General features: G+C 42.3%; 1 protein-coding gene across 1 annotated transcript in view; it reads left to right on the top strand.

The window, feature by feature from the left end:
* LOC137527133 (ubiquitin carboxyl-terminal hydrolase 12-like) overlaps positions 1 to 12,121 on the top strand; it is a 156,443-nt gene extending 144,322 nt beyond the window's left edge. The window contains exons 8-9 of the mRNA XM_068247564.1: positions 2,186 to 2,264; positions 11,019 to 12,121. Coding sequence (XP_068103665.1) covers positions 2,186 to 2,264; positions 11,019 to 11,120 — 181 coding nt within the window. The 3' untranslated portion in view covers positions 11,121 to 12,121. The remainder of the gene's footprint in view (positions 1 to 2,185; positions 2,265 to 11,018) is intronic.
* Positions 12,122 to 16,557: the final 4,436 nt, after the last annotated feature.

A 16,557-nucleotide genomic window follows, 5' to 3' on the forward strand; every position in this document is an offset into this window, starting at 1 on the left:
ACAGTCTGCAGTTAAAGCACATCATGTTCATTTCATTTCAAATCCATTATGGTTGTGTATAGAGCCAAAAATGTTAGAATTGTGTCGATGTCCCAATATTTATGGACCTGACTACTTATAATGGAGCTTGTCCAAGACCTGGACACTTAAAGGGAACCTGAACTGAGTAAAATTTAAAATAAACATATGATGTAGCTGCAAATTAATAATACATACTTACCTCCCAGTCAGTTCCTCTCAGAAGCTCAGCATTTTCTTTTTACAGTGATCCCTTCCAGTTCTGACAATATTTTGTCAGAACTGAAATATACCAGTTGCTGTCAGTTATATATCTTTGGCTTACATTGATTGACAGGGTCAGGAGCCAATGAAAGCGGCTCCTGAACGGCGCACAACGCTCTGCCGTCATAGAGACGGCAGGGACAGAGCGGCAGGAGTGGCAGATTTTTGTGGTGATTCGTCAAAAGGGCTGTTTTACTGTACCAGCAGCCTCTGGTCCTTAAAGAAACTCCGTAACAAAAATTGCATCCTGTTTTTTATCATCCTACAAGTTCCAAAAGCTATTCTAATGTGTTCTGGCTAACTGCAGCACTTTATACTATCACTGTCTCTGTAATAAAGCAATGTATCTTTCCCCTGTCAGACTTGTCGGCCTGTGTCTGGAAGGCTGCCAAGTTCTTCAGTGTTGTGGTTCTGCTATGAACTCACCCTTCCAGGCCCCTCTCTGCACACTGCCTGTGTGTTATTTAGATAAGAGAGAAGAGAGAAGCTGCTCTAATCTTTTACAAGCTGGATAAATCGTCCTCTGAGCTGGCTGGGCTTTCACATACTGAGGAATTACAAACAAGGGCAAAGCTGTTTGCAGGAAGAAAAGAGCAGCCTGAAACTTCAGTGCATGGGGAAAGAAACACACATATGATCTCTTGAGATTCAAAAGGAATGCTGTATACAGCCTGCTTGTGTATGGATGTATTTTTCTATGTGTGGACATACTGTACATCAAACTACTTCCTGTTTTGGTGGCCATTTTGTTTGTTTACAAACAAACTTTTTAAAACTGTTTTAACCACTTTTAATGTGGCGGGGAGCGGCGAAATTGTGACAGAGGGTAATAGGAGATGTCCCCTAACGCACTGGTATGTTTACTTTTGAGCGATTTTAACAATACAGATTCTCTTTAAGGGGGCAAAGGCTGCTGGTACACGAAGTGGTTAAAATACGTGTAAACACATACAGATATGTAATAGGTTTTTCCAAAGTAAAATGAACCATAAATTACCTTTCTCCTAGGTTTGTCACTTACAGTAGATAGTAGAAATCTGACAGAACTGACAGGTTTTGGGCTAGTTCATCTCTTTATGGAATTCTCAGCATGACCTTTATTGTTTATAAAGACACTCCCTAAAAATGATTTATTCGGTGAGGCTGGCCAGCCTCCCTCCTTGCTGCACACTTTTTGTTGGCAGTTGGACTGAGCAACTGCCAAGCACTAAGGGCCCAGACACACTGTAAGCGCTTTTCTGAGCACTTTGCAATTGATTTGCGCTTTTTAAAAACTTTCCCCATTCACTTTCACTAAAATCGTGTTAAAAAATGTTGCAAATTTTCCACGTTTGCGAGATTGCGACGATTTTTACGTGATTTTACCGCGATTTTAATGAAAGTACATGGGAGAAGTATTTAAAAAGCGCTCAGAAAAGCGCTTATAATGTGTCTGGGCCCTTAGTCCTTTTGAAAATAAATAAAACCCTGAGATGGACTAGTTCAAAACCTTTCAGTTCTGTCAGATTTATACTCCCTACTTGTAAGCAAGATCAACATGGGAGATAAGTAATTAATTGCTCATTTTAGTCTGGAAGAAACATACTTCTTATTTTTATGTGTTTATATATATATATATATACGGTATATATATCTTAAATTTTATGATTTTTGCGATAGTGGTCCTTAAATTTACTATATCCGGATGTTTACTATATCAGAGTTTACTATAACGAGATTACACTATAATTCTTTCACAGTGTGTTTTTTATTGTTTTTTTTTTTTCTTAGTTGATTACACTGTAAATGTAAAACTGAGCAAACATAAAACTGATAATGGAGGAAACATGTAATAATTTGAAATGTCCTTGCCCTAAGCGGATTTTAAAAACTTGTGTTTTTTTTTTTTTCTAATCTAAAACAGTGGCCCTAACCGTGGACACTACATCACCATTGTAAAGAGTCATGGATTCTGGCTGCTGTTTGATGATGACATTGTAGAGGTACGTTTGAAGGATGTAAGCTCTGCATGTAACATGTAATCTGACTTATGCTAGCCAACAGGAGTTGTGCAGTTAAAGTGGATCTGCAGTGTTCTCCCAGGAAATTTTTCCAGCCGGGTGGCATGAAAAAGTAGCCGGGTGGGGCAATATGAGAGAATGCAGGGTCGGCGCTTCTGTACGCAACTCTGCTTATAGCATAGGAGGTGGTGAGCCGATGACAGCCGGTTCATCTTTAAAACTAGCTGGGTGCAGCACCCGGCTAAAAGCCTGGGGAGAACACTGACCTGAACTCTTGCACAGGACAGAAGGAAAGCATAGAGCATGCACCCTGTATGTATTTAGAGAGTTTAGAGTGTCTAATTCCCTCTCATCTGTGACTAATCACAAGTGTAATTTGATCTCTCAGATGTCCGCTGGCTGCCTCTGCAGAGCAGCTACTTTGTAAACACAGGATGTTAACAATATGTCTGCTTCTATAAAAGCAGGAAGTTGACACAATGCAGGTTTATTGCAGGATTTTTCAGCTGTCACAAAGGTTATTACGCTGTTGCTTATCTTTTAGACCAGCGAAGAAGTTCTGAGTTCAGATCAGTTTTAAAGAGACTCTGAAGTCTCCAAAAAATGAGGTTTTTACTTTAAAAAACTTATTAACATTATTGCCCCTCTTAAAACGCTGCATCCCCGCTGCTGAAAACACCCTAAATCACCCCAAACTCTCTGGGGTACATCGCGGGCTCCTTCCGCATAGAAGCAGAGCATTTTGCTGCAGCTCTGCCTCTATGCGCATCAATCAGCGCGGATCGCCACCTCTCCTCCGCCTCTCTGTCTTCCTTCACTGAGAGGGGCAGGGGAGAGGCGGAGATCAGCGCTGATTTACGCGCATAGAGGCGGAAGCAAAATCCACGACCAAGAAAGTTGTGGATTTTGCCGGGCGAGTTAGGGGTGATTTAGGGTGTTTTCAGCCATGGGGATACATCGATTTTACAGCGGCAATAATGTTAATGAGGTTTTTAAAGTAAAAACATCATTTTTTGGAGACTTCAGAGTCTCTAAGTTACAGAGACTCACGTCCAGTTAGGTTTTATGTACAGCAATAAAAAGGAACCTTTTGTGAACTTCTGCAGAATGTACTGCATGCTACGGTATCGCCACATTAAGAATGAATAGCAAGTCATTACTTTCACTCTTCTGAATTTTACCACCCATAATCCATCAATTCTGGATGTTGGGTGGAGTCGTGCAACAAAACTGCTGGATTATAGCACTGTTGTAGTTCTGTATTACAGATAATACATTTTAGATAAGGGTAGGGGATCACATAATGAACACGTGCAAGCATCACATTGTGTTATAGGTGGATTATTATTATTATTATTATTATTGATTTATAAAGCGCCAACATATTCCATGGCGCTGTACAAAGTGAGGATTGATAGATCCCATTCAGTTTTATCCTTTCCATGGGTAGGGGTACGATGATGATGACACTGTGCTTGTGCGGGTCCATTCACCTGCTACTACAAGGGTTAATTTTACCATAAGGCCCCGTTTACACTTAATCAGTTGGTACGCGTTTTTTTTCTTACATGTGAAATGCGTTACTTGTGAACGGTGCCATAGGAAAACATGGGCGTTACTTTGAAAATCAGTTGTCCTTTCAGTTATAACTGAGAGCAACTGATTAAGTATAAACGGGCCTAAGGGAAAGTACCTAGATAAAACCGGTCTAATCCAACTGCTTTGCCCTGTTGCAAGGCAACTGCCTGACCACAGTCATAGAGTATTTTTTTCCTCAGAACTTATTTTATTCCCTATGCATTTTAAAAAGAAAAATAACAACCTCAGTTTTCACGTATAATTATTTTATCATTAAAATGCTACTGTAGATAATAAACCCTAATTAAATGTGGCTATTGATCCCATTTATTATACTACTTTGAAGCTACTGCAATAAATGGTGAAGATATATTTAATTTTGTAATAAAGGTATATTTTTCTGCATTACATAGTATTTCCTAGTACTGCTATGATAATAAAAACATGTCTAAAAGTAAACCAGGAATAAAAGGTTTATAGAAAGCGTAATAAGTTGCTTTGTATGCAGGGGGTGTGGTTTCAGTAGCCTCTTTTTGTTATAGCATTTGCTTTAAGGTAGGCCTTGGTAGTCTAGTGGTCCCACTTCCGCTTTAAGGCATTTCTTGGTAGTTTAGTGACACCCATCTCTCCCACAGCTCTTACTGTTAGGCTAGTGACCCCACGTCAATAGCTTTCCCTGGTAGTCTAGTGGTACTACCCTTCCCCTTTAAGGATCCCCTGGTACCTAGTGGTATCCCCCGGCACCCCCGTTGCAGAGATCTGCAGCAGAGGAAGTATGACTGTAATTATAACTCACCCTTATGGATCCTGCAGCAATTGCATCTCTTCTCCTCTCACTGTTATTGCCACCATCTAATGTCAGTTCATACAGTGTACTGGCTGATGACATTATCAAGCCAAGACCCAGAACTTACTGACATAAGAGGCCAACTGTCTAAGTGAGCTTATGAAAGAACCAATCACTGTAGGAGCCTGGAGGGTGAGTCATACTTCATCATCCATGCTTCTACTGCAACAGTACCAAGCGGGAAGAGGCGGTGGGAGTATTTGATCTCTGGCACCAGGTGCCTCCCCCACTTGTTGACACCAGTGATGAGCACATGCTAGCGTGCGTGCTGTGCTCATCTTTGCTGCAGACTTATATTCACGCCATTCTGGCAAATCAAATATCAGAAGTTACGTGAATACACTATAGCCTCGGCATAAAGTGGTTGTTGTTTTTTTTTATTTATTTTTTTGCACTTTTTAGGTTAATTGATGAAAACGATGTAAGGCAATTACTTTTTTTTTTTTATAAATTCTTTTTATTGAAAAGAGTTTTCTCAATACAAACATACTAACATAGAACACCAAGAAACAAAATCCCCCAAACTCCATCACTCGCAGGTGAGGAGAAGAGAAGAACAAAAAAAAAAAAAAAAAAAAGACCAGCCTTTCAGCTACAAGATTGCTAGAAATTACAATAATTGCAGCAGACATAAACAGCATATATTACACGTAATTTTAACGTTATTAGAACCAATTTGTATGTTAAACACATCGTATTCTTGTGCCAGCTATGACACCTTATTTTATATAGCTTACCCCACTATCGTGAGCCTTAGAGGGTGGCTCAGAGGTTACACTGTGTACCCACCAGAGAGAGGTCAATAGTTATCACACTGTGTCTTTGCTTGCCGTCCAGGGCCCCCACACTTTCTTAAACTTGGGGGCACATCCCCTTGCAATATAGGCAGCTTTGTATAAGTGCAACGAGCTGTTTATCAGTTTTTTCCAACTCTGTATTGAGGGCGGTAGAGGTTGCTTCCAATTTAGAGCTATTTCTTTTCTGTAGTAAAAGAGTAATAGGCCTATCAGGCTCCTCTGTGCTCTAGTAGGGGCAAGGGTATGAACATTACCCAGTAGACAATGCATGGGCTCAGGTGCTATGTGTATTTTAGTGACCGACCCCACAATTTGGCAGACATTTTTCCATTGTTCAACTATCTCAGGACATTCCCAAAATATGTGGTCGAAGTCAGCCGAGGCAGCGCCACATCTCCAGCAGAGGCCGGGGCTTGTGCGGTCAAATTTGAGTATTTTTGCCGGGGTCAAATATGCCCGATGAAGAATTTTAAACTGTATCAGTCTGTCCTTAGTAGAGATCAGGTATTCGAAGGGTCTGATCCAGACATCCTCCCAATCCTCATCATCGAGATTTGGCATGAGTTTGAGCCAGGGGCGCTTGTAAGCAGTGATGTGAGGCTCAGTGATCAGGATTATGTTTCGGTATATATTCGAAACAGCTTTAGAGAGGTTTTCATTACAAATTACTTCCTCTATATCAGTGGGGGTCAATTTAACCACTTCTCGACCAAACTGCGCCGCGAATGCATGCCTCAGCTGAAAGTATCTGAAAAAGTATTTATTGGACAGTGAAAACGTTGTTTTAAGGGAGTCAAATTCGGTCAGATCTCTGGAGGTGATTATATGTTCTATGTGCGTTATTCCTTTTTTGATCCAGATAATCGGGTCCGGTATCATATAGAAATGAGGAAGAGAGGGATTATTCCATAGTGGGAGTCTCGGAGAAAGCGTGTTTGGAGAGGGAGAGTGCCAAGCCTGTACTACTCTCCAAGCTTGCAGGACCACTTTCATATTTATTGTTAGGGGGTATGGTGCCTTGATCCCCCGGTATATTATTTGGGCAAGTGCCTGATATGAACCTAGCACCGCAGCCTCCAGCACCACTGCCGAGTTGGATTTATCCTGTACAACCCACCAGTGGGCCGTGACAAGCTGGGAGGCTATGAAATATTTATAAAGGTCTGGAAAGGCAAGGCCCCCCTCCGTCCAAGGTCGTTGCAATTTTTTAAGACTGATCCTAGCAGTCTTGTTGTGCCAGATGAAGCTAGAGAGCATTGAGTTAAGTTGTTTGAAGAAATTTTTGTGTACCCAAATAGGGCAATTTCGAAATAGATATAAATATTTGGGGAGTAGCTTCATTTTAATGAGGTTAATTCTGCCTATTAGGGACAGAGGGAGGCCCCGCCAGCCCAGAAGCTTCTGTTTGGTGAGCTGAATTAACGGAAGTAGATTATCTGAGAAGTAGTCCGCTGAGTTACCTGAGACTATAATCCCTAAATATTTTGTTTTGGGAACTATCTCCAACGGGGTGGATGGCAGTAGAACCCGATTCAGAGGAAGCAGCTTCGATTTCTCCCAGTTCACATTAAGGCCCGTGAACGGGGAGAAGAGTTTAAAGGTCTCTAGCACACCCCCAACAGATAGTTCAGGGAGCTCCAGGTATACCACTAAGTCGTCAGCATATAGTGACACCCTCTCCTCCAGCCCCCCAACGCGAAAGCCACGGATTTTTGGGTGTTGGCGTAAAGCCGTAGCTATTGGTTCCATGGCGATCGCGAAGAGGGCCGGAGAGAGAGGGCACCCCTGCCTGGTACCCCTGCCCAGCTGTATATTATCCGAAATTCTCTGTCCAATTTTGATTTTAGTGCCTGGGTGTTTGTAAATGGTTTTCAGCCAAGAGATAAAACTGGGGCCGAGCCCAAATTTGTGCAGCGTAGCCCACAGGTATTCCCACTCCACAGAATCAAACGCCTTTTGTATATCCAAAAAGGCCAGGGCGCGCGGAGTAGTGGTGTTTTCTGAGAGTTGGATATGAGAGTATACGCGTCTAAGGTTGATATCTGTAGTTTTGTGAGGCATAAAGCCTGTCTGATCCGGTTCTATCAGGTCTGAAATGTGTTTATTTATGCGGGTGGTTAAGATTTTGGTCAAAATTTTTAAATCATTATTGAGGAGGGAGATGGGTCTGTATGATCTGCACTCCAGGGGGTCCTTGTCCTGTTTTGGGATGAGAATGACATGTGCTTGGTAAAAACTAGGTGGGAGTTCCCCAGACATCAAGCAACTATTGTATGTTGATTTTAGATATGGGGCTATTATTCTCATGTGGCGTTTATAAAATTCTATAGGGATCCCATCAGGACCTGGGGACTTATGGGGCGGGAAAGAGATGATAGAGTCTAATATTTCCTCCTCCGTTATTTCCGTATCTAGGCTAATAGAGACCTCCTCATCTAAGGAGGGCAGCGGCACAGTTGCCAGCAGTTCATGGAGGTCAGCGATATCGCCTTTGAACTGGGAGGTATAAAGATTGCTATAGTATTGTTGGAATCTGTTGAGGATATCTGTAGGGGATGATATGACTTCCCCAGTGTCGCTCTTAATTTCTGGAATGTTAGAGTGTTCTAGAGGGTCCCTTGCTATGTTGGCAAGTAATTTGCCGTTTTTGTCCCCCTTCTCAAATGTGGTTTGTTGCCACTCCACAAGGGATGTTTTAGTGAGGTCTGTCATATGTAAATTGAGGGATCTTTTGGCTTGCATCATTGCCGCGTACGTGTCCTCATTGGGGGTATCAGAGAAGCACTGTGTGTTTTTTTCCTCCTGTTCTTCCAGTGTACCTAACGTGGCGCTATATTCCTTTTTACATCTGCTTATTTGGTTTATGTATTCGCCCCTGATTGTAGCCTTAAAGGCATCCCATGTTATCTGGGTAGTGGCAGTATTCTCGTTAGTTTCCCAGTATCGATCAATAGCTACTGTGATATTTTTAGCAATGTCTTCCTCTTCAACCCACTTAGGGTTAAGCCTCCACAGTGTATGGTTGAAGGAAGTGGGGAGTGCACATATAATTTCTAGTGGAGCATGGTCTGATAGGCCACTAGGGAGATAGGAGGCTGCAGACATAGAGGAGAGCCAGTCAATGTTACCAAAGGCCAGGTCAATTCTCGAGGCAGATTTGTGTGTGGCTGAAAAGTGTGAAAAGGCTAGCCTTTGGGAATTTTTCCACCTCCAAAGTTCTGTAAGAGACAGGGAGTCTGCCCAAGCATTTAGGTCCACGCTAGCTATACGAGATTTATTGGTGGTATCGAGGTGTGATGAAAGGATATCATTAAAATCTCCGATTATGAGGAGTTTAGCAGGTAGGTATTTCTGTATCTTAGTCGTTATTTCTGCTAGCAGGCTCTGTTGAAGGGGAGGAGGAGCGTAAACCCCCACAATGCAATAAATGTTACCGTAAATGGACATATGGAGAATAATGTACCTACCCTCAGAGTCTGGAAGTGCGTGTAGCAATTTGTATGTGAGAGATTTATTAATCAACACTGTAACCCCCCGAGAGAAAGTAGAGTACATGGAGTGGAAACACCTGTGGACCCACGGCTTGCTTAGAGATCCTGTCAATGCCCCATCCAGATGCGTTTCCTGGAGTATTAGAATGTGGGGCCGGTGTTTGGAGATATACTGGAACATTAGCGACCTCTTAAAGGGAGAGCGTATGCCTCTGATATTCCAAGAGATTAGCTTTAGGGAGGTTCCCATGTCTGAGCATGGCAAATTTTAGCAGAGTTGAATCTAGGGGTAGCTAAGGGACAGTAACAGGCATAATAGAAAAGGCTTGTCCAGTGCAATAGTAATAATACATTCAGTACAGTTAAAATTGATTGTCTTGTAGCTGAAAAGAAGAAAATGAACAAAAAACCCTGCTGCAGCAGCATAAACATTTAACACAGAAAACTTACCGCAGCGTGTATCCCAACTTTAGTTACTAGGCCTGAGTCACCTATAGAACTCAGACAATTTTGTCAGTGTAGAGCGGTCCCTACTTGGGGGGCGGCGGTACCAGAGAGAAAATAGGTGGGTCCGCTGCCCAGCTACACCCAGATATTGGGAGGAAACAACTTTAACCGTTATGGTCAGAAGAATCGTCATACCGTTTCTGTATGCACCTGATGTCAAATAGGCACTTACGCTATTTATGGAGTATGTATGGCACCTACAATTAACCCTTTCTGAGGTGATATGTGGGAGGCACCGGGCCATAGGACCTTTATGGAGAAAGCTTAGCGCTAGCAAGAGCAGTTAGGTAAATACATATCAGTGCATTAATCCACCCAGGGAAGGTGTATGCACAGCATACAACTTTTAGTGTGGCTTTCACTATGAAAGATAAATTATCCTAGCAGGGGAGTACGTGGGCCATACTGTTTGTATTTTGAGCTCGCTACCACATATAGCAGTGAGAGTTAATCAGGCAGGGCTTAATCAAGTATACTGCCGTAGGGAGTTAACTTATGGTATCCATTGTCAGCCTACCCCATTAGAGGGGAGTTGCAGGTAGACAGTGTCACCCCTTGAGTGTTGCTTGCATAATTATGAAGCATTAAGTCTCAGAGAAGATTCGATGTATTGCTAGGGAAAAGCTTTGTGCAGGTAAGTATTGCAGCACTATCTTCTAACGCAGACTGTGTGATATATATACGGTGGAGTGCCGCTGCAAAACAAATATGCTTGTAAGAGTCACAGAAAGTTAGCTAGTAGTGCCCTCTGATGTCTAATTTTAGCAATTGGATATCCCCTCTTCTAACGGCAAATTTGGTTAGATTCGCAGCACCTCCCCCATAAACACCTCGTTATAAGCCCACATAGCCAGCCCTACATCCCCCCACTGGCTCGCCTTCATTAGGTGCCATACCATTTACTTGCATCCTAGTGTTCTATAGCACATCAGTTATCTTAGCCCAGGTGTACATTTCCAACCATTATATTTCAACACACAACCAAACCAACTTAGTTTAACTGTTAGTAGTTTAACTGTTAAGCATGTCATGTGGCACTTAATGTGACGGCAATGAGATTTGTGCAGCATTACATCAATCACCCCCCCTCCCTCATCCCAGACCCACGCCAGGTACCCAGCCCGGGCCTCCCTTCACTCCTGCAGGCCTGGCAGTGTTCGAGGCAATTACTTTTTTAACCACTTACTGACAAGCTGACTTATAAAAACGTCCTGGAGCCATTAAGAGGCTCTAGCAGGATGTTTTTATAAGTCAGACAGTGCTGCTGCCGCCGTGCGCGTGCATGTGAAAATAGGAAATAATGCTATTGGCAAATGAAAGGGATGAGCACTGAAAGGTTAAAATCGCTCTTGTCCGTTAGGGTAAAAAACACGCTTTGGGGTGAAGTGGTTAAAGAGCATATTTACTGTACACTTTTTTTTTTTTGCCACACCTTTTACATGGTACAGTATATATTCAGCAACTAAGTTTTTTTTTTGTTTGTTTTTTGTTTTTTTACTTTGCTTTCTCAATACAGAAAATTGATGCCCAAGCCATTGAGGAGTTCTACGGTTTAACATCAGACATTTCCAAAAATTCAGAGTCAGGATATATCCTGTTCTACCAATCAAGAGACTGACTGTCATGCTGGAAGTGAATAAAGGCATAGCCCTTAAGGAGAGGGTTAACTGACAGTAAAAGAGGGATCAAAGTCCTATGGCAAGGACGTGAGAGAGAAATGTAACTGCCACAGCGGACACCTGCTTTTTTTCAGTTCTTTGGAGTACAGTTTTCCTTCCTCCTCTGGACCACTTGACAGCCATACAAATCCGATCTTATTCAAATCAGGTGCAGTGTTTCCCATCATCCCAAAGGATACCACCTTTCAAATGTCTTATAGACTAAGAAAGGACTTGGTTGGCTCTATTGGATACTGAAGCTCTTGGGATAGTAAGCATAATCTTTGAGAATAATGATTCACGTAGACCCAGGCAGCGACGATAGCACTTTGTATAACAGGACAGTTGCAGTTTGGTGCTCAGTTCATTCACAATCAGAGATTATACATTTTAGAAAATGTGATATAATCAAAACATATTATTTCATATCACTTCTAACAGCATCTGTTTCTGCACCATTATCAGTGATTCCTACCTTCCGTGTGTTTGCTGTAACACTCCTTCTGCTGAGTGTTGTGAGGCTGCTGTTCTGCACACAAACAATGGAATCACTAATTTCCTTATTTTTGTTATTTAATTTTTTTTTTCAATATATATTTGGAATTTTAGCACCTTTTTGTGACTGAAGTCATCCTCTAAAAATTGCTGCATATTAGACCTTCAAGGCTTGAAAGATGTTTTTGGGATGGAATTTCTTGAGCACAGATGAATTTATCAAGGGCCGAATACTGAACTTCCGCTACGATTTTGTTTCATTGTGCTGACATACTCTTATCCTGAGGACTATCGGTTGGTGGGCAAGGCAAGGAGTATTGAGAAGTTCTTGAACTGCACATATTTTCAGCCTTGGTCTATACATTTTGGTTATTAGAGACAAACGCTGATGATAGGTTCACACCATCAAACCTATAAATAAAACAATTAAAGAGTCTAACCTGATGCAGGGTTTAACATGAACATATCAGATGTGTGTCTTTTTTTCTTTATTCCTTCTGAAATTGCCTAGGCAATGGTTTGGCATCATTTTTGCTTTTCAGCATGAAAAGGGAACCACTTCATACTCAGTAACACTGGTCAGTCTAAGCCAGGGATGCCCATTAGGTATTAGTATGAGCTACAGGTAGATCCCAAAGAAGTTGTGGGTAAATCCCAGACCGCATGCCTGAGTGACGTAGTCTCTGACTTGAATAAACTTAGTGCAATATGCTGTCATGCATTTGTGGCTTGCATCAGTAGGGAGATTCTACCTGGTAGATCATTTTCAAATAAGAATTTTTTAAATGGCTTGCAAGCTGAAAAAGTGTGGGCACCTCTAGTCTAAACTAATAAAGCTGTCTTTCACATTCCTTGAAATCTGTTGTCAAGGCCTACAGCTCTCAAACAGTGACTTGTCTGAGTCAGTTAGCCCACACTGCATTTTAAGATTAACCCCCTATCCAAGACTGCTAATAGCAAATATTGGGCGTTGGGGAAGGATAAGCTATAAATAGCAGCTCAGGCAGTGGTTCTGTACAAGAGTCAGGACTGTTGTGAATCATATTAATGTTGTGGATGATATGCAATTCAAATTGTGAAGGCTTAAAGGACCACTATAGCAAATAAAGTAAGCAGTTCAAAACTGATAGAACCGACCAGTTTTGAACTAGTTCATCTTCTTATAGGGGGATTCTTAAGGTGGCCACTAATGGTCCTATTTGTAGCGAAAAATCGTTCGAGCGATCAGAAATTCTGATTGGAAGAAAAATTGATCACTACACCGTCACTGAACCAATCTTAGCTTTCTATCACAACCAATCAAGAAAATCCAAAATTTGGTTTGCCAAAAATCCAGTCGGACGATTTTTTTTTATAATCATTCATAATCAATTGTGCTCATCAACTGAGATTATTTTCAACCAATCCGATCAGAATTTCTGATCGCTCAAACAATTTTTTGCTAGAAATTGGATCGTTAGTGGCCACCTTAGTGTTTTCTTTGTTTTCAAAAGCATTTCCTGAACAGCAGTTGCTAAGTTTGTCAAAATAGCAAGATACCAGCCATCCTCCGTACTCACTTGCTCACTATTTTGGCAGTAATAGACTTAACAACTGCCGTTCAGGAAATGATTTTGAAAACAAAGAAAACACTGAGGCAGAGAACACACTTGACTGTTTTCATACTAGTTGAGAACTCATGTTAATCAATGGGCTAGTTCACACTTAAAGCGGTTTAAAACTCTGCCAAAATATTCAACAAAAATGTGTTTTCCTACTTGTTATAACCCATATATTTATGATATTTGCTTTTGTGCACAAGTATTATAATTCATTTATAAATTATAACTTCCCAAAGTTCAGTTTATTTACTTTGAAAGCTGCTTGTGCATTTTAATCATAACTGTTGTAATTCTGTTTTAAATGCAGCCATCAGTGATTTCTGACCTGTGTTTCACTCCAGGACTCATTAGCATAAGTTTCTGCACAGCCAGAGAATGTTTACTTAAAGGGAACCTTAACTGTAAAAAAAAAAAAAAAAAAAAAAAGTTTTACTTACCTGGTGCATCTACCAGCCCCCTGCAGCCATCCTGTGCCCTTGCAGTCAGTCATGGCTCCTCTGGTCCCCCGCTGCTAGCTAGTTTCGTTTTTGCCGACTAGGAGTCGGCCGGCCGCAAGCGTACGTTTTTACGCATTCCTGCTGGTGCAGGAGGCTATTGCAGACATCAACAAGTACATTTTTACGCGTTACGGGTGTAATGCGTAAAATTTTACGCATTACAACCGTAACGCGTAAAAATTTACTTGATGTCTGCAATAGCTTCCTGCACCAGCGGGAATGCGTAAAAACATACGCATGGCGGCCGGCCGACTCCCAGTTGGCAAAAACTAAACTAGCTGGTAGCGGGGGACCAGAGGAGCCATGAGTGACTGCGAGGGCACAGGATGGCTGCAGGGGGCTGGTAGATGCCCCAGGTAAGTAAAACTTTTTTTTTTTTTTTTTAATTAGAGTTAAGGTTCCCTTTAATTGTATTAAGTAAAGAATGTATACAGAAGATAAGCTAAACCAGTTCAGATGCGGCAGCCCCTGCAGAAGAAAAAGTCAGTCCTGTGATGTAACCCTTTAAATGCTGTTTTACTAAAAAAAAACAAAAAAAAAAAAAACCATTGTGTTAGTATATTATATGCTGTAAATAATCTTTTAGAGCAAAGTAGAAATACTGGGTTATATTCCACTTTAAAGGATTGTCGGGCAAAAAAAAAAAAAAGTTTCTCTTACCTGGGGCTTCTACCAGCCCCAGGCAGCCATCCTGTGCCCTCGTAGTCACTCACTGCTCGCGAGGTCGGTAAAAACGAAACTAGCTGGCGGTGGGGGACTGGAGCAGCAGTGAGTGACTACGAGGGCACAGGGTGGCTGCATAGGGCTGGTAGAAGCCCCAGATAAGTGAAACTCATTTTTTTTTTTTTTTTTGCCTGATAATTCCTTTAATGTGTTTTTTGCACGCAGGAAAAAAAACCTGACATTCTGCATCTTAATTCTGCACATTTTGTCAGTTTTCTGTATCAATTACATTACCTGCTGTGAAACAACGCGTGCGTTTTCCTGCATAGAAACGCACTTGATATGCAGAAAAAGTATGCAGAAAAACGCGCACAGAAAACTGAAAGAATAGTGTGTTCCCTGTCTGAGAATCCCCTGTAAATCTGTTAGTCCTGCCAGATTTTAACAGAACAGAACAAAATTTGGTCCGTATAGGAGGTATGACTGCAGAGATAACAAGCCTTATATATCAGCACCCTGATGTAATAGAAAATGGGGCAGCTCAGGATCCTACAGTACATGCAGGGCAGCATAATCTTTATGGCAGCACAATCAGACACAGCACCAGTGGCGTACCTACCATAGGGCTGCAGGTGCTCACAGCAACGGGTGTAGCCATTGCTAGAGGTGCCACTGTAGTGCTCAGCTACTGTGTTCTTCCAACTGGGACCTTTTTTCATAGTTTGGGCAACATTCAGGAAAATAGTAGCAGGAAGTGCAGGGGACTGTACTATTTTCTGCACTAAATGTAGCACCCTTCCCCCTTCCTGTCCCGTGGACAGTGTGTCTCCTCGCTCTCTACCCCGTTGTCTCCCCCATGACCATTTCCTCTTTTCAGATTTTAGTGGCTTATTTTAAAGAAAACCTGTAATGAGAAAAACCTCCCCTGGGGGAAGCCTCCGAAGCCTATTGGGGCTTTCCTCATCCTCCTCGGTCCCATGGCGGCGGAGATAAAGCTCCCTGAACAGCGGGGATGTAAATATTTACCTTCCCGGCTCCAGCACAGGTGCAGTATCGGCTCTCCACCTCGGAGATAGGCAGAAATAGCCGATTGCTTTCGGGCCGCTCTACTGCGCAGGCGCAAGTCTCCTGCGCAGTAGAGTGGACCCGACGGAGATCGGCTATTTTCGCCTATCTCCGCGCGGGGAGCCACAACAGCGCCCCCGCTGGAGCCAGGATAGGTAAATAAATCGGCGCTTGTCGAGGGAGGATTCCGGGACACTTCGGGGGAGCGAGCGCTGGACTGCCTGCAGCTACAGGGAAGGGGGAAGCCTCATTGGGACCCTGATGCTGCCCCCTTCCGATGTGAGTACCCCCCAGGTTTTTTTTTTATGCAGCACTGTATAGAGTACAGAGTTTCATAACGGTTAGCTCCGTCCACATCCTGGCGAGTACTTTCCCAAAAATCCCCCAAAATTTGCAGCTACATATTACTTGTGGCACCCCAACCAGTCAACCCTGTCATCATTTTTTTTTTGGAGGGGGGGGTCTGTAAATAATCCAAATTCCCTAGGTATGACACTGCCCAGCACTTACTTGTAAAGTTGACAATTTACATGCTGCAAGCCATTAGTAAAAGCAATTAACCCTGTGTACACTCCCATGCAAATACACACTGCAGACCAACCATCTAGGAATTGCTACTATCCATACAGCTAATTTATAAACAGAGGTCCTTGCTTGAGAAGAGGAGTCCTGGCACTGCATGAAATTCCCAGTGTGGATTGTGTGGCAGTGCAGGGAACTGTCACACAGCATGGGTGGTCTAAGGGCTGTAAATTGCTAGTGTGTATGCCAGACATCGACAAAAGGCTCCAGCATTCAGTGAACTGTTCACTAGTGGCATTCAGCTGGGACATCTATTGCCATATTCTTTCTGTTCCGTGAATGGTATTACTAGATCTCAGCATTCATATTTTATAAAGAGCCTGAGACAGATGTATTATTCTAAACTCAGCTTTAAAGAGTAACTGTCAGGCTGCAAAAGCTAATTTAAACCTCTATTCTCCTGTGTTTAGCAGTTTAGAAGGAAGCCAAAAAGGCATTACTGAAGTTAAAAATCTCTCTTACTTTGATGTTTGCTGAACAGCAAGGCTCGTTAT

The sequence above is a fragment of the Hyperolius riggenbachi genome, chromosome 8 (genome assembly GCF_040937935.1).
Source record: "Hyperolius riggenbachi isolate aHypRig1 chromosome 8, aHypRig1.pri, whole genome shotgun sequence".
NCBI classification, from domain to species: Eukaryota; Metazoa; Chordata; class Amphibia; order Anura; family Hyperoliidae; genus Hyperolius; species Hyperolius riggenbachi.